This window comes from Pleurodeles waltl, chromosome 8 (genome assembly GCF_031143425.1).
Source record: "Pleurodeles waltl isolate 20211129_DDA chromosome 8, aPleWal1.hap1.20221129, whole genome shotgun sequence".
Taxonomy (NCBI): Eukaryota; Metazoa; Chordata; class Amphibia; order Caudata; family Salamandridae; genus Pleurodeles; species Pleurodeles waltl.
The window spans coordinates 82,017,875-82,041,404 of record NC_090447.1 but is presented as its reverse complement, the minus strand read 5'-3'; the positions used below and the strand labels follow the sequence as shown (position 1 = coordinate 82,041,404).

General features: G+C 44.9%; 1 protein-coding gene across 1 annotated transcript in view; it reads right to left on the bottom strand.

Annotated features, from left to right (window-relative positions):
• LOC138249474 (vomeronasal type-2 receptor 26-like) overlaps positions 1-23,530 on the bottom strand; it is a 206,640-nt gene that overhangs the window by 7,768 nt on the left and 175,342 nt on the right. Inside the window, exon 6 of the mRNA XM_069203433.1 lies at positions 7,328-7,451. Coding sequence (XP_069059534.1) covers positions 7,328-7,451 — 124 coding nt within the window. The remainder of the gene's footprint in view (positions 1-7,327; positions 7,452-23,530) is intronic.

Genomic DNA, 23,530 nt, shown 5'->3' with positions numbered 1-23,530 from the left:
AGCAGAATTCTGGTGTTTGAAGACATTGTTACGATGCTGCATTGGGGACTGGTGATTGGAGATTCTTTTGTATAGGGAATTTCCTCTTCTCTGCTTAGATATGGTGGTCTTAATCATGACAAACAGAATGGAATAGACACATATGTGTACAGCATGAACAGGAAACTCACAGAGGTATCCCTGACACTTTTAGGGGCAGCCAACAAACTGAGCATCTACCTGCACAGCACTGTGAAATGTTCAAGATGGTAGAATCAATCAAGGATTAGAAAGGCCTCTTCTCTGAATCCTTACCCTCCAGAGCCCAATGGGTTTCTTTCCTCCAAGACTTCAAAGGGAACCCCTGGTATGACAGACATCAGAGTTCAGCCTGCCCTCTCCTTGCCTACTGTGGCAGCAACATGCCCAGGATTGCCAGACAGAGACAGCTAATCACCATATGTCACTGACTTTTTTTTTTACACTGAACCAATTCAAAGGAATAAATAAGCATTTTTTTCAATGTGTAAATACAGTTAATACACTACAGATTTACGTTTCAGCCAAAAAGAAAGGGGATACTTCTTTATGGAGGCTTAAGGCCTGATTTAGAGTTTGGAGGAGGAGTTACTCGATCACATTTGTGATGGATAGCCATTCCTCTGAAATCTATATATCATAGGATTTAGAGGGATTTAGATTTCAGTGGACAGGATATCCATCACCGTTGTGACAGAGTAACCCCTCCGCCAAACTCTAAATCAGGCCCTTAATTGAATTAGGTTATTTTAAATGGTTGGCTCTGGGGATACACTGAACATCATTTTCACTCCATTAGGGAGACTCACTCCAGAGATCTAGAAATTAGGAAGCCCCAAAAAACAAAAACAAAAAAAACTTGGGACGGGAGAAGACAGGGAAATTACAGGTCAGAAGCCACCCGCTTACACCTTGAGCACCCATATAATGGGGGAAGTTAACTGTACTTTCCTGGCCTTCACTGCACATGCGGCGTATGAGGATGATACTTCCAAAGCATCAGCGTGAGAGCTGTGTGTGAGGCCAGTCAGTGTTCGCCAAATACCTGGGGAAAATTCCCAGGGTAAAAACATCAGTCAGTGGTGGTAACGAACAGCAGCATCCCCCGACTAATGGCAGACCTTTAACCAAGGAGGGAATGGGTAATGGACAAGGCAGCATTAGCCTACATTAAAGTTTTATTAATTCGTTGCTGATGCAAGGCACCCTGCAAAGCGCTGGATGATGACTCTGGAAATCCTTCAACAGGTGCTGGACAAAAACAGGAACATGGCATGACTAGGACTCTATTGAGTGAGCTTTTTGACTGCTGAAAATCTGATTCCTCTGTCAGAGTAAAACTAGTGGGGCATTAATATGATCCCTGACTATGGTCTTTGAATTTGTGGTTGTGTACTGTTTTATGCACAACTTATTTGTGAGTCAGCAGGTGAAATTGCTACTTGAGTTACAAGTATATGAGAAACTAATAGCAGTGTTGCCTGTAGGTCGCCCGTGATTTCAAGGATGATTGCACCATCCAGTTCCTGCATATCCAATACTTACACATATGGCATGCGTCTAAGATGCAAGCATCTGCAGTAACCCATCTAGAACTTATCTCACTTTGCTTCTGCTGTATCGTATATGCTGCAAAAAGGATCTAATAAAATGCTCGGGTGCACATGATGTAGTGAGATGTGTGATCAAAAGTACAGTGTCAATGAAAGGCACTATTTGGTGCATATTTACAAGAAAGTGGTGCATCATAAATGATGTGTCACTTTTCTTGCGCCTCCCTACCGGCACCTAATGACACCATGGTTGCGCAGTAATTAGAATATGGCGGTCGTTAGCACAATAGCATCAACATTTTTTACGCTATTGAGGCGCTTTGCTACACTAGCATCAAAAATGTTGATGCTAGTGTGGCAAAGCACCGGGGGGGCCTATTAAATATAAAGGGTGCGTCATTTTAACGCCTGCTCTGAGGAGGCGTTAACAATGATGGAAAAAATGGAGCAGTGAAATCTTGTAAATTTCACTGCATCATTTTTGCAGGCCTCCTAGTGCCAGAATGCCCCCTCTTGCATACATTATGCTTGGCGCAGGCATAATGTGGCGCAAGAGTTTACAAAGTGGGGAAGTGCAAGCATTGCGTCACTTTGTAAATATTACACTGGAGAAAGGCATGAAGAAATGACACTAGGGCGGTGCTAAGGTGGCACAAGGGGCTTCTAAATATGCCCCTTAATCTTAAAAATACATTCTTAGTTGCAATACAACACATATCAGGACAACACAGGTAACACTATGATGCCACAATTCCAAGTCTCAAGTACAACAATCACAAATTCAAAGGAATTCCAGCAAAGTAATAGTGGTCAACCCACCATCCCTGCTTGTGTTTCCATACACTACAGCAAACATTGGGGTCTTATCACAGACATATTAGTGCCACGTCATTCATTTAAAGAATCCCATCACACACAATTGCACTTCTGTATGGAGTTGACGGCAGAAGCCATAGGCCCTCATTCTGACCTTGGCGGGCGGCGGAGGCCGCCCGCCAAAGTCCCGCCGTCAGGTTACCGTTCCGCGGTCGAAAGACCGCGGCGGTGATTCTGACTTTCCCGCTGGGCTGGCGGGCGGTCGCCTTCAGACCGCCCGCCAGCCCAGCGGGAAAGAGGCTTCCACGATGAAGCCGGCTCGGAATCGAGCCGGCGGAGTGGAAGCTGTGCGACGGGTGCAGTTGCACCCATCGCGTATTTCACTGTCTGCGCAGCAGACAGTGAAATACATGTAGGGGCCCTCTTACGGGGGCCCCTGCAATGCCCATGCCAGTGGCATGGGCACTGCAGGGGCCTCCAGCGGCCCCGCGACCCCCCCTACCGCCATCCGGATCCCGGCGGTCCGACCGCCGGGATCTGGATGGCGGTAGGGGGGGTCGGAATCCCCTCGGCGGCGCAGCAAGCTGCGCCGCCTTGGAGGATTCAATGGGGCGGCGGTACACTGGCGGGAGCCCGCCAGTGGTGCCGGTCCGACCGCGGCTTTACCGCCGCGGTCGGAATCCCCATTGGAGCACCGCCGGCCTGTCGGCGGTGCTCCCGCGGTCCTCCGCCCTGGCGGTCTTTGACCGCCAGGGTCAGAATGACCGCCATAGTGTCCTCGGCTGATGCACTTCTGTGACAGTTTTCAACAATCACCTATTGGTTTTCTAATGATATTTTGCTGGAAGAACAACCCTTGACTGGAATTCCTGCCAGTGGGAACACTGCCACATACCATTATTAAATCGGTTCTAGTAAACAACTGCACAGCTGCCATTGTCCTGTGAGGTCCATGCAGATCCATCCTAATGTTATTGAGACTCTACCTACTGTTGCTATATTTGAGGACTCTAAATTGTATACATCATGCATCTGGGGTCATTGCTGAAAGGGCCCCAAAGCCTGCCCCTGGCTCTGTGGAATGATAGTCATGCAGCTGGGTCATCATACCAAACATAAGATCTGGCCTGCCAACACCTGGTAGAGCTTCAAGAGAAAAGGAGAATGACTGATGCAGTGACCACTAGGAAGATCAACCCAGCAGAAGAAGACAATATGGTGCCAATTGACATATCTCATATGGCACATTTTCGTGATGGGCTGGTCTAACCTTTATGGCCACCTGCAAACAAAGGAAGAGGAGCAAGAAATGTATCTATGACTATATGGTACATGTTTTATATGCGGATTAGTGTAGCACCACCTGACGCTTGAAGGTTTTATTTAGAGACAGTAGTTAGCAGGACAGCAAGTAAAATAAGGAGTTTCTGTGCCACTGCTCGACATAGGCTAGCCTCATTTGCAGGGTGGATGAAGGATGCGCTTCCCATGTTGAAGCATCCTTTGGACCAGGCAGCAGTGGTGCCACAAAATACGTGGGTGACTTGCCGTAAGCATATACCCATTTCAAACTAGAGTTTATACCATGGTAGTCTTACCCCCAGATATTGTCATGCCCTCAGAAAAGTCCCAAAATTCCAAGGACATTTAATTTTGCTAGACTATTACCAGTATCCAAATTAATTATTGAAACCAGAATGGGGCTGCTTGCAGAAATGGTGGCAGAGTCACTGGGATAGATGACCATACCAGGATTACAGGTTGCAGGTTATATGCTGGAGTCATGGGGCTGGAGTCAAAAGGGACTGGTACAGCTGGCCTGAGCCAATAATAGTTTTCTACCAGGCAATTTCTGGCATCTTGGAAGAATTGTGATTGGAAAGGCAATGCCAGTTTGTGATAATTTCATTCTTTTGCCATGTACCTACCTTTATGAAGAGGCAATGTAGGGTTGCACATAAAAATAGTCTAATTGTTTGAATCATATTGTCTCCAACTTTATGCCATACATTTCCTTAACAGAACACCGAGATTTAGTTGAGGTGGAGATTCAAAAACATTAGCGTTCAGAGAACATTGATGAGATGCCTCTTGCCTGCTCATCCCAGCTGAGAAATGTCTTGGATTTCTAATGTAGCTCATGATTATTCTCCCAAGCAACTTGGAAAAAACTTAGAAAGTGTTAGACCTGATACCTTTATGGTGGTCTTCCTCCAAACTTTTTTCCTTACTCCATCATATTTTTCTGATCTCGTTTTGGTTGACCTTAGGCCTCTGCGTACTTTACCACTGCTAACCAGTTCTTAAGCGTATGTGTTCACTCCTTAAAACATTGCAGCAGCGGTTTATCCCCATTTATCAGATTTAATTTACTGATAAGTCCCTAGTAAAGTGGGACGACGTGTACCCAGGGCCTGTGAATTAAATATTACTACTGGGCCTGCAGCATTGATTGTGCCACTCACTTAAGTAGCCCTTTAAACATGTCTCTTGCCCACCATTGCAGTCTGTGTGTGCTGTTATTAACTGCCATTTTGACCTGGCACACTAAACCTTTTGTCAGACCCAACCTTCCTTTTTAATACGCATAAGTCACCCCAGACTATGCCCCAAACAGCCCAGCAGTGCAAGGTGTAATGTATTCAAAAGGTAGGACATGTACTTTTAAGTTTTACATGTCCTGGTAGTGAAAAACTCATACATTCATTTTTCACTTCTGCAAGACCTGCTGCTTCCATAGGATAAAACTGGAGTTACCTTATTACATTTAATAAGCTGTAACTTCTAACTAGGAGCAGTTGAACAGTTCATGTTCGGTGTTTTTGGAATTGTAATGAAAATTACTCTTTTATGGTAAAATCAGATTTTGAATTACAATTTTTAAAATGCCACTTTTAGAAAGTTGTCATTTTCCTGCTGTAGACATTTAGGCCCAGATTTATACTCTGTTTGCGCTGAATTAGTGCCAATTCTTTTTACGCTAGACTAGTCTAGCGTCAAAATATTGTAGTTGAAGTAATTGTTTGGATGCGTGAAACCATCTTGCGTCATTGAGATGCAAGGTAGGCGTTCCCATCCCAAAAATTACTCTAAGGCCCTAGGACCTTATTTATCCTCCTGTGCAAAAATAGTGCACGGGAGGGAGGCTGGCCTAAATAATGGCGCTAAGCCTGCTTAGTGCCATTATATAACGCCTAGGTCTGGGCAGGCGTTAGGGGACCTGTGGACCCATTTCCACAGTCAAACACCCTGGAGAGAGCCCACAGGTGCCCTCCCCATGACCCCAGGAACACCCCCACCCACACTAGAGGGACACCACAGCATGCGGGACCCCATCCCAGGTAAGTATAGGTAAGTAGAGATAAGTATTTTAGAATGTCTTTAAAGTGCCAATGGGGGCCCTGAAATGGGGCTCCCCTACATGGCACAGGGTGCAATGGCCAGGCCCAGGGGACCCTTGTCCCCTGTGCTGGCCATTGGGGTGGTGGGCTTGACTCCTTTCTTTTATATTTATATGTGGTATGGATGGTTTTGAGTCAAAAAATGACGCTAGGCTGGTTAGAATCAACTTTTTTTGACTCTTACCAGCCTAATGTCATTTTTTGGTGCAAAACACCATTCTTCCATACCACCACCCCCACCTGGCTAATGTCATTTTTTTTTTACATTAGCCCACCCTTTGCGACGGATTGCGCCATTCCATTAATATGCCGCTCGGCTGGCGTCCTGGAATGATGCAAGCCGGCGCTATATTTTTCGACACAAAACTGTGCAAATGCAATTTTGCATCAAAAAGTATAAATCTGGGCCTTAGTGCTTGTAGCCTCTTTCAAGGTCACATGGCTGCGGGTAATTGGCAGTCGGTCTTTTGTGTATTCCCCCTAATCAGCCACACACAATAGAGTGCTTAGTTATGCCTGGATGGGCCATCACTGGCAGGATGGGAGGGCAGGGTTAGGTGCAGCCCCACTTACACCTGAATAGGCTGTGTCCTGCCTTCACACAAAGGATTGCATACCACTCTAGGTAGTCTAGAGCCAGCATAGAGGAGGCAGGAAATTCGAGCACTTCGAAGCAAATCCTTTAGAAGTTTCTCCCACTACAAAGAAAGCACCAGGTATAAGTATAAGATTTGAGACGCCAACTCTTCATTACACTCCTGTACCTGTGGATACTGCAGAAGAAGGACTGCTTGCTGCTTGCTGCCAGGAGGGAAGGACTGCCACTCTGCTGCCCTGCTACTCTGCAGCTTTCTGCCCTGCTTACTGAGAAGGAAGATTAGACCCATACCCTTCATCCCTGGCTGAAGTGACTCCAGGGGGCAGCAAGCTGGCCTCCTGTTCTGCATGAGCCCCACTGACCTCTGCTGGATTGAGTTGCTGACTCCCAAGAAGTGCCTTTCAGGTTCTGGATCTTTGGAGTGGCCTCATTTCAGGACCCCTCAAGTTTTGGGACTCTTCGCAAACACAAGTCGTCCAGTTTGCACTAAGATATTACCACCATCACAGTCGTTTATGGTGCTATTTCCACCTACATCTTTCAAATCTCTTGTTCTACAGATTGGATTTTTGTCTTTTTGGTCTTGTTGTATTTATTAGAACATAGTCTATTTCTCTCAATTTGTGTGGGATTTGTCTTGTATGTTTTCACTTTATTACTGTATAAAGTGCTGCAAAAGTACTTTACACATTGGATCTAAGTTGAGCCTGACTGCTCTGTGCCAAACTACAAGAGGGTTGTAGACAGGTTAATGTGGGATTTGCTTGTGAATTCAGCCTGAAAAGGATTGTGGTTGCTGCTTGAGTAGGGTTTTACCCCCTCAACATTTAAAAAAGAGTGACAAACTGTCTTCAGGGCTGCAGCATATTTCTTGAGATGTGTTTATAATGCCTGAACCTGAGAAAGAAAAGGATGATGAATTTGTTTAAAGCATTCTTTACCTGTGCCATTGCTGATCTCTCCTTGTGAACATGGAATGCAATCAAAGCAACACACAGGCTCTCCCTGTTTGGCAGCTTTTCTGTATCCTGCAGGACAAGCCTCACTACAGATGGAACGTGGTACCTGTGGGTGGAAAAAAAGTCAAACACAAAGTGAAAAAGATCACAGAGAACATACGGGACTAGCATAATAGATGCAGCAAACATTAGCTTAGACGATTACAGAATGGTTGTGGCCCTGCAGCAGAGAAAAGATAGAACTACAATAAAGGGATTACACATGTGAAGCCAACAAGATGAGGCACTCAAACAATCACTGAATAAGGAATCCTTTACTGAAAATGTGTATTCAAATGGTTCTCCTACCAAATGTGCATCATATGTTGTTTAGTGCCTTACATGCCCTACATAAGGAGTAATATTCGGTTTGGTTGGGTTCATAGGCCATTTGGTTGGGGGTGCCAATTTGATTTGTATTGGTTAATCTGGATTCTGGTGAGCCATACCTTGAGAGTCACATATGTTATACCTTTTTAGATCACATTTATAATTGACAACCCAGTGGGTTAAAAGTTGGCGGTTCACGTGTTGGAGCGATCTGCTTCTGGCAGGTGGGTGTTTAGTGGTTGTTCTGATTTAACTGATGAAGACATTCCAATGCTCAAATTATCAGTAGTTTGATGAAGGACAAAATGGCCTCATGTGTTTGAAGAAGTTGCTTGAACAGACTGCAGGTATGGGAGTGGTGTTGAAGACACTCTTGGTGATAGGGATGGGCTCTGTTGAAAAGTAGTTTGAATTGTGGCCTCTTTTTGGCCAGCCAATGATGTACCTGCAGATGATTGCAGTGAGTCGCAATATGGGTTGTGTAATAAGGAAGGGTCTTAATTAATAATTTTACCAAAAAGAGCAAATACATGGGCAGAGAACCCTACCAGCAGGGTGTGACAATAATTAGGTTTGATTATAACTAGTATATTGTTACTTAGGTTGGGTGTCTGGAATGGGTTGTGGGTGCAGAATCTCCTCATGTTAAGCGATTGCAATCTGTTGGGTGTCGTGATGGAGATGATGAATGGTTGCACCTCCATGCTGTTGTTGAAGAGGGACATTGCTACCTGGTGCATGAGAATGATGTCAGATTGTAACCAGGAAGGCAGTGGATATGATGAGTGCTGGAGAGTGATAAGACAGCTCAATGGATGACTTCCTTCTTTGAGGAGCTGAGCATTATTGAATGAGGTGGATTCAGTGCTGAATTGCTATAAGGCAGTAATAGTTTTTTGATTGGAGGAAAGCAATGACGCTATTGAAAAAGAAAATCTGATGACATCAGTATAAAGATAGTATTACAATTTAAAGTCGAAAATGATGTCTCTGACAGAGCTGGTGTATCCAAGGAAGAGAAGCAGTTCCAAGAGGAATCCTTGGGAAACTCACAGGTGATGGATTTGGATCTGAGAGAGAGGTGCCCACTGAGGGGATTCTGTGGCATAGGATACATGTTGAGACACATGTTGAATGATACCTAGAGGAGCATAAATCTCAGGGACCTTTGCATAGTCCATAATACTGATGAGAGGTTTAAATGATAAAGATAGAGGAAAGGTGGTGGTGTCTGTGGAGATTAAAAAACTGGAGCCTTTTTCATCAATTGAAGATGCCTTTTTGAATCATTTGTCATAACAGCAGATGAGCAGGGAAAATATAAAAAAGAGAAGAGAGGCAAATTAGGAAGAAAATGAGAGCAGAAAAGGGTCAGAAGAGGTACATGCTGCCTACCATTTTAAGTGTAGGAAGGAGCTCCTCTGGTGAGGTAGGAGTAAAAGAGTGACGATAGACAGTACAAGAGAAAGTTTTTAGGATGTTTAAGGTATGAAATGTAGGAATCTGCAGGAAGACACTGATATTGACATTAGTCAAGTCAAAAGAAGACAATGTTATTATAAATAAAAGTTCATGAAACACAACAAACGCTATGTACGTTGGCCTCACATATATTTCAACAATAATATTTAAAAAAAGTCCAAACAGTAATGTGACTATGACATCTCTCATGTAATCATGGCGTTTGCTTGTTACTATTGGTTTTTCACAGATGAGGGGATTGTTCCATTGGTAGTATTCTGAAGTCTGATGTTCATATTTACAAGTCCCGTGGCTCACGGCAGCTCAGCAAGTGACCTTGCTGCGCTGTCCTGTACCACAAGGAAAAGGCAGAAATGTACCATAATTATGAAATATGGTGCATTCCTGTCCTTTCCCGCTGCTTTGGCACACAAATTGGTGCCTAGCGCCAATGCAGCCATCCATGCACCATGGTGCAAGGGTGTCTGCATTGTCAGCAGGAATGTTTTTGTGCAGGAAGGGGCACCTTCCTGCACAAAAACAATCCAGAGAGACATTTTCCTCTTTCTATGTGTGCTGCAGCACACATAGAAAGAGGAAACAAGTTGTGTCTAGCTTGGTGCGGTGTACAGCTAGGATGCATTCCCAGGTTTACAGATTCCTCTAAATCTGGGAATGCATGAGAGCACCCACCCCAACGCCCATGGTACACCTCCCTGATGCAGTGTGAGGCAACACAGCAACTCTCACTCAGTGGCGGCTTGGCGGCTCCTCCGTTAGGGAGGAGGAGTGTTGCACCCCACCCCCGCCAGCAGCAGAAGCTGCAAAACCTTTCACAACAAAAGGATAATAAACTGGGTTTATAATCCTTTCGGTGTGAAAGAGGCGGGGAATTAGGGGTGATGAGCAGTGAGGGGAGTGCATTGTGCACTTCCCTCAGAGTGCATGTGTGTTTGGCCGGCTGTCTTGGGCCAGCCAAACAAACATGCGCAGTGTGCTCTCTCCAGCCTGGTACCGTGTTGCCAGGCTGTTGAGAATAGGAACAGGCTCCCAGTCTGCTTGGGAGTGCCCTGGCTGGATGCTCCCAGCCAATCCTGACACTATTGGCCACAGGGCAGGCTGGGAGCCTGTGCCTGCAGTGATGGGAGAAAGAGGAGCGGTGCGGCGGTGGATCAGGTAAGCTTTTTATTTTTTATTTTTTTAGTAAAATTTTACCCCCACTCACTACCAACCCCATGCATCGCACCCGCCCCACCCAGTGTGAGCGCAGAGTGTGGTGCTTTACACCATATTTACAATGCCATGAAAAGCCACACACAGTCACTTTGCGTGGCCTTGTAGATATGGGTCTGCACTATGAGCCGCTGGTGCGTCACAAAAAGTGACACACTGGCGGCGTACGAGGCTTGTAAATATGCCCCTAAGTGCTTGGAATGTATGAAGATGCAGGGCAGACAGTTAAAGTAAGAACAAGGTTTAATTTATGATTGAAGAAGAGTAAACACCCAGTGGCTGCTGCTCATGGAATTTGGATAAAATACCTGGGTTCCACCTTCCACTCAAGAATGCCTCTGATCCAACACCCCAGAACACCTTCAAGTTAGGTGATTATGCAGGATGGTACAGCACTTTCCTCTATTACATCAACAAAATAAATATTACCCTACTAGAACCAATCATATAGTACAAGCAAAACTACAATACAGAATGTGCATGAGAATGAAACAACAAAAAATAGGAAATACACTCACAGAAGTAATAGCCCACAACAATCAACATAACAAGATTATCAGTCCTTTTACCTGAAAGGTAAACACCTCTTCCTCCTACTCTTCTGAATCTCAAGAAGTCTCTCTGTCACTTTCACCAACAATGTGTGCACCCACACTCTGACCACCAAGACATCTTCATTTGGCAAGGCACCATCCAGATCATCCCTCCTTATGCTATTCCCAATCATACCTGCCTTCCTCTTAATTTTAGACGTTGTGAACTGTGGAAAATGACCCACATTCCACCACTGGTTGTCCAAATTCCTGGCAGATCATTTCTGGACCTCCAACACCTGGATCGGTTGACAAAACTTGGGGGCATATTTCTGAGAGGCTTGCGCCGCTTGAGCATTACTTTTTTGATGCTCCGGCAAAGCAAGTCTCCCAACCATATCTATGAGGCCACGCCAAGCTACTTTGAGTGGCGTCATAGATATGGACTAAGACAAAGCAGCCCAAGTCTTACTCTGCACCAGGGAGGCATTCAATGGGTGCTGCAGTGGGGTTTCTCATGCAACACCCATGTATTTTAACTCTGCCCCAGATTTACTTAATCATTTTTGTTTCTCCTTGTTTTTTCCTCTTTCAATGTATTCTGCAGCACACATGGAAAGAGGAAAACGCCTCACTGGATTGTTTTTGTGCAGGAAGGTGTCACATCCTGCACAAAAACAATCCTTCATGCAACGCAGGCACCCCTGCACCATAGTGCAAGGGTACCTACATTGGCACTAGGTGGCCAATTGTGCACCAGCGCAGGGTAAAGGTCAGGAATGCTCTGTATTTCATAAATACAGTGCATTCCAGCCCTTTCACATTGGCGTAGGGCAGAACATCAAGAGGACTTGCGATGCTGCCCTTTGCCAATTCCCCATAAATATGGGCCTTGGTGTTACACCTGCCAGCCTTAGGGTGGTCTTCCCTCAAACTACTTGCCTTTACCCCTCCTACTTTTGCTGAATTCGTTTTTGTTGGCTGTAGGACTCTGTGTTCTTTACCACTACTAACCAGTGCTAACATGCTTGTGTTCACTCCCTAAAACACGGTCAAATTGACTCACACCTAATTGGGATATTTAACGTACTTATAACTTCCTAGTAACAGGCTGATAAATTAAAAGCTACTTGTGGGACTTCAACACTAATTGTGCCACCCACTTAAGTACATGTCCTAGGCCTGCTATTGCAGCCTGTTGGCAGCTTTAAACTGCCAATTAAACTTGGTGAAATGACCCCCTTGAATGCCTTAAATTTCCTTTTTATTACATATACATCATCCCTATAGAAGGCCCTAGACAGCCCATAGGGCAGGGTACATTGTGATCACAAATTGTTACATGTACTTTTAAGTTTTACATGCCTTGGTAGTGAAAATCCCACAAATTTCCCGTAAGACAACATTGGGTTACATTATTACATTTAATAAGTGATAATGTTTGATTGAGGGCAGGTAAGGAAGTCATGTTTGGTGTCTGTGAAATTGTAATGCAAAGTCTTCTTTACAGGTACAGTTGGATTTTAAGTCACAATTTTGAAAATTCGGATTTTAGAAAGTTGTGATTTATCTGTCCTATTTGGTGCCTGCAGCTTGTTCCTGGGTCACATGACGGTGTGAGTGTCATTTGGCCTTCGTATATTCCTCACAGACAGCCACACAATATAGGGACCAGGTCTGCCTGATTGGGCAATCACTGGCAGGATGGGGGGGACGGAGCTGTGCACAGCCCTACTTACACATGAATAGCCGGGGCCCTGCTTACACACAAAGAACTACACCTAGGCCGTTGAGCCTGTAGTGCCATAAAGTCTTATGATCAGACTCAATTTTGGAGTAGGCCCGACTCCATCTTAGCTTCTGTAAGTCACCATCTTTACCAGTTTATGCAGAATCATTTTCATGTCTGCCACTGACGGAGATGTTGTCTGACCTTTTCTTTCTAGGAACTGTAAAAGTGTCACATCATTCAGATAATGACCTAGGTATAACACCTAATGCCACATCTGTATGTGACAAGTGTCTACTTATCACTATGTCTAGGTCAAATAAGTACAAATACAGACATATAGCCAAAACAGTGTAGTCAGAATTGACAACCTTTCATCTTATATGTACATTACAGGTACAGGTACAGGTACCGCCTGGGACGGTCACCTTGATGTACATTATCTAGGTAAGACATTCCTAAACTTATGTCCAGACAGTTCCAGTCTCTGATAAGACTTAGGCTCTGATTTAAGAAAAGTGGCGCTGCACCCAGTGCATCGCTATTTTTCTTGCACCCCCTAGTGCCCCCCTATCTAAGATACGATGCACCATGGTGGTTGTTAGGGGAACTACCGTCAAAATGTTTGACGCAAGTTTGGAGCTTTTCTAGATTAGCATTGAAAATGTTGACGCTAATCCTGCAAAGCCCGTTGAGGCCCATTGAAAACAATGGCTTGCCTCCTTTTAACGCCGGCTCTGAGCAGGGGTTAAAAGTGCCAAAATAGATGATGCAAAGAAATCTTTTAGATTACTTTACGCCATGTTTTCAGCCCCCCTCTAATGGGGGAACGCCCCCTTTGCATACATTATGCCTGGCAAAGGCACAATGTAGCACAAAGGGTTACAAAGTGGCTCAATGCATGCATTGCGCCACTTTGTAAATTTGACGCAGCGATTTTGGCCTTGTTGAGCCACATTAGCATAACAAATGACACTAAAGTGGTGCAAGGAGGAGCTAGGAGCTCTTAAATCAGCCCCTTAGTATATAAGGATTTCCACTTGTCCACTTGTGTCTCTGCCAGCACTCTTCAAAAATGCTACATCTCATCTGATGCTGATAAAGCTGAGCCCTGGAGGAAGGCGCTACTACATGGCGCGTTTGCCCTTCACAGGGAACACTGCCTTCATGTCTCCACTAATAACAACAGCTTTTGCTGTCAACAAGATATGCAGTGTGTTGCTTCTCCCTAAGAAACTCTAGACTGCAAGTTGTTCTACTCTCAATGCACTACTAGGGTAGCACATAGAAGTTGGTTTTAGGGTGTTAGGTTTTAGATTACATTTTAATCATGTTAAAAATGTTCAATTTATTTTTGTTGTTCACAATGTGCCTGTTTGCTGTTTTTATGATATCCTGTGTAGTTATTTTTGATGTGCTGCGAAACAGGTTTTTCCTCATGTAATAAATGTGTTTAGCTAAAAGTGTCTATTCTTCTTAGTTCTGTGTCTGTGATATTGTCAATCATGAAATAGGAGTGTTTCTGTTACCGCAGTGGCCCTGATTCCATTGCATGGACTGTAATTAATGTAAAAGCAATACCTCTTCTTCAACAATGCATTGTGTATGGTTCTGCAGGGCTACAATAACCTCTTTCACATTCAGCGCTGGTGCATTGAACTGAATTCACCTGTGTCACCCATGGGTAGGGAAGCAGACCTTCTAAAACTACACCAAACTTGTAGATTATACAACTGTAGCCAGTCTGGACCCAGGGCAGTGAGGCAGGAAATTCCAACCATACTAGAAAAGGGAAATTCAAGAAACGTCTCCTACTTCAAAGAATGCACCAGGCATAAATATAGGACCCTCAGACCCACTCTTCAGTTCACTTTCTGGACCTGCGGAGGAACTCTCAGAGGTCTGCCTGTTGCCGTGGCCTGCTGTGTACTTCAGAGTCCTTAGAAGGACTGCGCTGCTGCCTGAAGCCTGCCGTGAATGCCCAGAGGCCTGCCCAGCTGCTTGAGCCCTGGTCTATTGCTTAAACCCAGGGCTACCACAGTGACTCCAAGGGCTAGTTGGCTGGCCTCCTGATCAGAGCCTCAGGAACGGATGAGGCTCCCACTATCTTGGACATGCAGCTGAACCCAGCCTGCCTGAGTCCTGACCCTCCAAGTGGTGCCCCTCCAGCTGTGGACCTTTTGAAGTGGTGCCAAAGGTGCCCAGATAGCCCAAATCCAAAACGTGCAACTATTTTGACCAAAAATTGCGCTGAGCACTGAGGAGACCAGAACCTACCTGCTCATCGATCCGCCAAAGGTGCATCACCAATCAGCCTGACTTCACTGCAGCTCCCTCTACATTCTTCTTTGCAACAGCAAATCTTTTTCAACTTCTTTTCACAGTAGGGCTATCGGAGGTCTTCAGACCGCTGTACTAGTAATGATGCCCTACATCTAGAACCTCTGAAGTCCAACCTTTTTTCTACTGTTGCTTCAACTGGAGTGGGAATAGTTAATTTAACCCCTCTAAAGTCCAACACTTTCCATTATGTTGCGCTGACTGAAGTAGGAATAGTATATTTCACCCTTCCAAAGTCCAGCGTTTTCCCTACCTTTGCCTTGACTGAAGTGGGAACAGTAAATTTAGGGCCAGATGCAGGAAACTATTTGCGAGTCGCAAATTCCAGTTTCCAATGCAGAAATGCATATTGCGAGTCGGGACCGACTCGCAATATGCATTTCAGAACCGCAAATAGGAAGGGGTGTTCCCTTCCTATTTGCGATTCGGAGTGGTATGCAATACCATTTGCGACCGCATATGCGGTCGCAAATGGTGTCGCAGTTACCATCCACTTCAAGTGGATGGTAACCCACTCGCAAATTGGAAGGGGTCCCCATGGGACCCCTTCCACTTTGTGAATGGACCCAAAACTATTTTTTCAGGGCAGGTAGTGGTCCAAGGGACCACTACCTGCCCTGAAAAAATACAGAAACTAAAGTTTTTTTTTTTTTTTTAAGTGCAGCTCGTTTTCCTTTAAGGAAAACGGGCTACACTTAAAAAAAAAACCTGCTTTATTTAAAAGCAGTCACGAACATGGAACATGGAGGTCTGTGACTACAGTAGGCCTCCATGTTTGCGAGTGCCTAGACTCGCTATGGGGCCGCAATTTGCGACCCACCTCATTAATATTAATGAGGTGGGTCATTGCGACCCCATAGCGACTCGCAGACGGTGTCTGAGACACCGTTCTGCATACCAATTTGCGAGTTGCAAATTGCGAGTCGCAGGGACTCGCAATTTGCAAGTCGCAAATTGGCTTTTTGCTACATCTGGCCCTTAATCTCTCCGAAGTGCAACACTTTCCTTGCTACTGGTTAGACTGGATTGGGAATATTAAATGTAACCCTTCTGACATTCAGTGTTTTCCCTACTGTTGCACTGACAGGAGTAGGAATAGTAAGTCTAACCCCTTTCGTATTCAGAGTGTGAGATGTGGAGTTCCAGAGGCATATGTTAAACCCAAGACAAATTTGATCAAGGGAATTATGGCAGTAGCTTTACCTCACAACAAAGAATAGCTCCCATCATTCCTATAAATGTGTGAGCTCTACTCCTGCTGCCTGGAAACATTTGGTGATATTGAAAAATCTAGGAGAGTCTGGCCCTACAAATGTCAATAATCACTTGAAATAATTAGAGACCAGTTGAGGGATGTGGGCCACCAGGAGTCGTCCCAAGCTGAGGTGGCATATCCGAAGATGATGAGCTCAGTCTTGTCCGAGTTGAGCTTGAGGCAGCTTTCTCTCATCCAGATGGCGACGGCTTCCATTCCTGAGTGGAAGTTACTTTTGGTCGTGTCCGGGTCCTCGGTGAGGGAAATGATGAGTTGTGTGTCATCGTCATATGACACAATGTTCACACTGTGGCTTCTAGTGACGGCAGCGAGAGGGGCCATATATACATTGAACAGTGTGGGACTCAGTGATGATCCTTGGGGGACTCCGCAGTTGACTCCTGTGGGTCTGGAAGTATAGAGCGGGAGTCTGACCCTCTGCATCCTCCCAGAGAGGAAGGAGTGGATCCATTCCAGAGCTCTTCCACGATTCCTGTGTAGTGGACTCTGGTGCTCAGAGTGCTGTGGGAGACGGTGTTGACTGCTGCTGAGAGGTCAAGGAGAATGAGTGCTGCGGTGTGGCTGCGGTCTAGGAGTAATCGGATGTCGTCGGTGGCTGCCAGGGAGGCTGTCTCTGTGCTGTGGTTGCTGTGGATGCCAGACTGGGAGCTGTCAAGGGGGTTGTTGGCCTCGATTAAATTATGTAGTTGTAAGTTGATTCCTTTCTCCAGTACTTTGGCGGGGTAGGGTAGCAGCGAGATGGGCCGGAAATTCTTCAGTTCTGATTGGTCGGCCGAAAGTTTCTTCAGGAGAGGACATATTTCGGCGTGTTTCCAGTCCTCAGGGAAGGTGCCAGTGTTGATGGAGCAGTTGATTGTGTTCCGGAGCTTGGGGAGATGGATGCGCTGGCTCTGATGTATATGTGGTGCGGGCAGGAGTCCGTGGGGGCTCCGGAGTGGGTGTTGTTCATGATGCTGACTGTTTCCTCTGTGGTGAGTGTGGCCCAGCTGTGGATGGTCTGGGTTGGTTCTAGGGAGGGGGGTCGGTCACAGGTTCCGGTGCCAGAATTTTCCGGATGGAAGCTGTCGTAGATGTCCTGGATTTTGTGGTGAAAAAAGTTGGCGAGTTTGTCGCAGAGTTCCTGTGACGGGGTATGTTGGTGACTTCGGTGAGGGGATCTGTGACCTCGTTGATGACTGAGAAGAGTTCCCTAGAGTTGTGTGCGGAGGAGTTTATGCGCTTCTGGAGTGCGTCCTTCCTTGCGTTCTTGATTTTTCATCAGTGGGCAGCGGTTGCGGCTCTGAATAAGGCAAGGTCTTCGCTGTTTGGCTGTTCCTCCATTTTTTCTCTAAAGGTCTGCGGGTACGCTTTGATTCTTGGAGTTCGGTGGTGAACCAGCTGGCTTTCTTAGGTACACGTTTGGCCAGAGTCAGCGGGTGGTGGGCTAGAGTGTTGGCGCCCTCCATCATTCAGTCAAATATGCACAATACAGGGTCAATACCAAAATACAAACTTCCTATTAGTGTATGTAATATTTTAAAAGAATAATTACAATCAATAAATACACATAAAAAAATGATACACATTACAATATTGAACACAACAATATTTTTAACAACAATATTAAGAACACTTAAAAAACAGTATTCTTACATGCAAAATTCTATCCCACAATACTCTTCATGTCACAGTATTCTTTACATGATATTTGTGCCCTACAATATCTTTGAATTGATATTATGGCAGAACATTCAGACAGGCTTTTGTAAGAAAACAGGTGAAGGTGCAAGAATATGCATAGCACCTTGTCATTGGTGTAGTAGTCGGCAAATTCCGACAATGACACTTCCTGACAGATCCAAGTTTCCAACTGTTTTCACTTTATCGATAAGTGGTTTGGGGCCAGATGTACAAAGCCTTTTGCATGTCGCAAACTGCGAAAAACGCAGTTTGCGGCATGCAAAAGTCTGAACGCGATGCTCATCCCCAAATTGCGAGTCGCTACTGACTCGCAATTTGGGGATGCGACTCACAAATAGGAAGGGGTGTTCCCTTCCTATTTGCGACCGCATCGCCATTCAGAGTTGCTTTGTGTCCGCGAATGCGGTCGCAAACCAACTCGCAGTTACCACCAGTGTCACACTGGTGGTAACTCATTCGCAAAAGGGAAGGGATCCCCATGGGACCCCCTCCCCTTTGTGAATGCTGGAAAAAAAAAAAAAACAGAGCCGGCAGTGGTCTCATGGACCACTGCCTGCTCTGAAAAAACCGAAACCAAATGGTTTCGGTTTAGTTTTCATTTTGCATCTCGTTTTGCATTTTTTCAAATTGAAAAAAAAAACTGCTTTATTGACAAAGCAGTCACAGACATGGAGGTCTGCTGACTACAGCAGGCCACCATCCCTGTGAGTGCAGGGACTCGCTATGGGGTCGCAAACTGCGACCCACCTCATGAATATTGATGAGGTGGGTCTTTGCGACCCCACAGCGAGTCGCAGAAGGTGTCTGAGACACCTTTCTGCATCCAATTTTGCGAGTTGCAAATTGCGAGTCGGTCAGACTAGCAATTTGCAAGTGGCAAAATTGAAGTTTCCTACATCTGGCCCTTAATGCTTACAAGCAATGTGCCCATACCTGCTCTTCAATACGGCGCATACATCACTGTGACACAGGTAGACCACGTTATTAAGGTGTGCTCATCACTGTGATACACTCTTCTGTTTGTTCAGCATTGGTGAGATATTCTTAAGTTTCTTTGCAACTGCCTCTGATCGTATACTGACTCATTATATTGTGCGCAGAGACCTCCAGCGTGGTGGCGATCTTCCTATGGTCAAGTATAGAAAACCTTTCCCTGTACTTTACCATAGGAAGATCTCCACCTAGACTGCAGAGATCTATCTGTGGTAAAGCTACTTTTCTCTCTATTTCATGCATGCTATATGTCTTTGCTGAGACCTAAATGAATCCTTACTTATATGTATTTCTTGCTTGGCATGATGCACTGCTTGAAAAAGTTTCCCTGTCTCATTACTATGCCACATGGTTCCCACCATGGTGCAGGTTGGGGACAATAGTGTCAAAAATGTTTACGCTATATTTGTACTTTGCAGGATTAACGGCAAAAGTGTTGGCACGAATCCTGCAAAGTACATGGAGTCCCATTATAAATAATGGTGTGCCTCTTTTTAATGTCTGCTCTGCTCTGCACAGGCGTTAAAAAATGCTACACAAAATGGCACAGTGGATTCTCAGAGATTCCACTGTGTCATTTTTGTGGTTCCACTAATGGGGGAATGCCCCCGCTTGCATACATTATACCTGGCGCAAGCATAATGTGGATGCAAGCATTGCTCCACTTTGTAAATGTGTTTTTGCCACACCATAGCCACATTAGCATAAAAAATAATGATACTAATGTGGCAATAGTTGGCACTAGGCCCTCTTAAATTTGGGCCTAAGTATTTGTGTTGCCTGTCTAGAAGTTCATATTTCTGCCCTAAGGTCCTCCAACACCTTTCACAAGTTTCCCACTGCTATGTGCAAATAAGATACTTTCACGGTGACAGCCTTCATCTTGCAGCCACAATCATGGTGAAATCGTGGGCCTGGAGTCTAATAGAGGTTATGGTAGTGAATGTGGCAAGGTCAAGAGAGCTGACGCCCCTTAGATTCAGCTGCAAGGGCGAGGCAAGTTCCCCATGCCCTAACAGAGCTCTCACTGGCCGGAGTTCTTACAAACTCGGCACCAATGATAGCCCCAAAAGGGGGAGGGGATGATGTCGACTCGGACACTCAGACTCAAGGAGATAAAGAAACCACTAGGTACATCAGTAGCAGGTGTTCTAGAGACAGCACTTGTGTGCGTGAATAATAAATGCAAACCCTAAAGTAACTTATGTCATGTACACGTTTAGCTGTGCATTAATCTTCTGTTACTCTCCCTGTTTATAATTACGAAATGTGCACCCAAGAGATTGCCCCCAGAATGGAATCACATATAATTTATGTTCCAGTACCACCAATTTCATAAAGGAAACCACGCTCTGACTACTATTTAACTTTTCTTTTCATTTTCTTTTCTTCTCTCTGTCGCTCTTTCACTCTTGCATTTTCTGCCTTTCTCTTCTATGATTTTCCTTTTCTTTTCTTCTCTCCGTCACTCTGTCACTTTGACATTTTCTGCCTTTTTCTTCTATCACCCCTTGTTTTTCCCTAGTGCTTTTTCCTTTCTCCCCTCTTCCTTCGCCCCTGCTCCCTCCCCACAAAGCACCTTTCCCGCCCTCCCACCTGACTGCTCCCCCCTCCTGTTCTTAATGGACGGAGGCAAGCTCGTCTGTGCCCGTCCGCGCCTGGATGCCGCCCAGCGCCAAGAACCCTGGTGGCTTTTGGTTGAGGTCCCCCTCTCCTCCCAACACCTTGAGACCCTCACGGGTGAGTAGCCGTGCTTCATAAGCATTGATTGATCGATTTATTTATTTAACGAGATGCCCAAGATACATATTGCACTGAGCAGTTACAGGACAGGCAAGTAAGCTCTGCAAAGACATCTCTGTGGGATTTTCCCACAGGACATCTGGGCACTTCACAAACTTCAGGAAAATGAAAAAGCAAGTAAGACATTTCCATTAAGCTCGGGTCGACAATTTGATGACGCTCGTCAAATTGGTGGAATGTGGTCACTCTGGTTACTCTGGTAATTTGGAGTTCCGACCAAATTCCGACAATCACTGTGTGGCAGAATTTTGCTCCCACCTGAGCAATGCGATGGCAATGGGAACAATGCAAGGCCCTGGCCAAAGGGCTGGTGAGACCAGTGAGATTGCACACCCCCCAGCATGACTTCTGGTCGCTAGGAAGCCGTCAGGCGCCATTTTCCAATGCGGGCAGTTGCATTCAGAGGGCTGATTTCTTGAGAAGATTATCTACTCAAGAGGCAGCAAAATCAACAAAAAATTGCATTTTCAAGTAAGTAACTATTCCACCTGAACGGATGGGTCAGGTAGTGTTTTAGCACAAAGCGAATTATTTTCATTCTACCTTTTTTGTTTTTTTTGTCTATTTTGCATTAACTTTTTTAGTCTTCTAAGGGAAATGTTTAAACAGTTTTGGGGGGGCTAGGGACCCGGTTTTAAAACTTTTAGAGTACTTTAGAAATATCAAACTCCTCTAATTAAGTGGCTGTAGTCTTGGGGTTACTTTCAGTGGACACATGTCACATAATGGATGCACTCAGCTAAATGTTATAGCAGTTGACATTTCTGAGATTGATCAGCCAGCTACATGCAGCTATAGAGAAATGTAAGGCAACACTAGAAAAGAAGTCAATGCACATTCCCATAGTATTCCTAGAGTATAGTAATGGCTGAAGGTGCTCAAACACTAAAGCACACTGTTGCCATAATGTGCATCCCAGAATTCCTGTACAGGAACCCAGTAAAATAGACAAAAGAAAAAACTAGCGGAGCACACACAAGATCTTAAATATAGAAAAAAAAAAAAAAACAATTGAGAATTTTAAATGAAAAGCAATGTAAAGTACACAAAGTCCCTAGAATAATATTCTTGCATTCTCAACAAAGGTGTCAGTCCTTTTAACAACACGTACCTATACACAAGAAAAAAATGTTTTTTTTAAATATCAAAAATATTTATTATTACAAAAAATACAAATTCTAAAATACACATTATAAACAAGAGTTAATACAACAAAACCACACAAATATATACCTAACAAAACAAAACGAAATATTCTGTTTAAATAATCAAATCTTAGACTAAGTGGGCCTGGAAGATGTGCATTGAGCCCGCATGTAGCATCAGCCGACACGTGTTTCGTCCAAAATTGGACTTCTTCAAGGCTTAATTATTCTTGAGTCCTTGGATCACAAGCCGTTACTCAAAATTCGTAATATAAAGCACACCCAATCATTGTAATGGGTTCCGAGAGTAGATTTTTCTATCGAAAATACTCCTTCCGCTGTCAGATTCTCAGCTAGTCCCAGAACACGAAAATATTTACGTATATCCCATCACTGGAAGAAACCGTCACATACGACTATTTTTTCATCTTCAAACGGAAAAGAAACTCGGCTTCAAAATAGTACCTATACCGTTTAGCTCCAGCATCGTGAATCCGCATCGCGTCAAATCACTCAGTACATGCAGCTACTTGTCTGTGATTGGTGGTAAAGGATTGTTCTCACTTCTCAGTTAAAGTGGCGGCAGCATTATTACTGGCTTGTAGTAGAGCCAGTGGCAATGCTGCTGCATGCACGGGGGACCAGCACTTTCGAAATGCTCAATGTCTGCACTGGGCATGGGCAGTGCAGGGGCCCCTCTGTGGCCCCCTGCACGTGTTCTCTGTCAGCCTTCTCATGGCAGTGAAACCACCATGAAAAGGCTGGCAGAGAATAAGGTTGTGATCAGCAGGACGGTGCTGAGTTGTGCCACCCTGGCTGATTGCAACCTGCACCACCATCAGCCCGTCGGGATCTAGGATCCTGGCGGGGATGGCGATAGGTTGGCGGGTCTGCCCGCCAACCTTGTAATTTGGCAGTCGGACCGCCACAACCACAGTGGCCTGACAGCCACCACAACATTGGCGGTCCTCAGACTGCCAATGTCGTAATCTGTCCCTCAGTCTTTGATTACCCACTAAATCTGTGTTTTCTTTCAGTCTAGTTGCCTGTGATGGATAATCCTTTTGAATAATCCTACAGTTGAAGTTGATCTCATTCAGAATAGGTGGGTATGGGGCCTCACTTTGTGATGTCTTCCCTATTAGCGCTAGCCCACTACTGCTACAGCACTAAGAAGTACCATTGGGAAACACTGCAATAAGGTTTGGGAAGATCAAGAGAAGCAGCAAAGATTGCTTGATCTAGTCAGGTAAGAAGAACTAGTTAATAACTTAATACTGAATTTGTTCTTGGAAAGGAGAGATAAATAAGATTGAAATGTTTGTGTATGTTGTTGGCAGACCCTATTTGTGGTCAATAGTTACAGAGGGTAGGACAAGGGCAATAACTAAACCAACTAGTGTACAGTATCACTGATAGGTGGCTGGATGCTACAAAACCTCACCAAGTAATAAAGTGAAACAGAATTAATGGGTTTTCTGTTCCCAGTGCCAATGTGATGGTGGGGTATAATTACTGGACTGCAAGACAAGGTAAGTCCCACTGGCATGGGACTTCAGATAGGGAAGTTGAGGGGGAAACGTTGATGTACAGTATAATGTGTGACAATTTCAAAGGACAGCT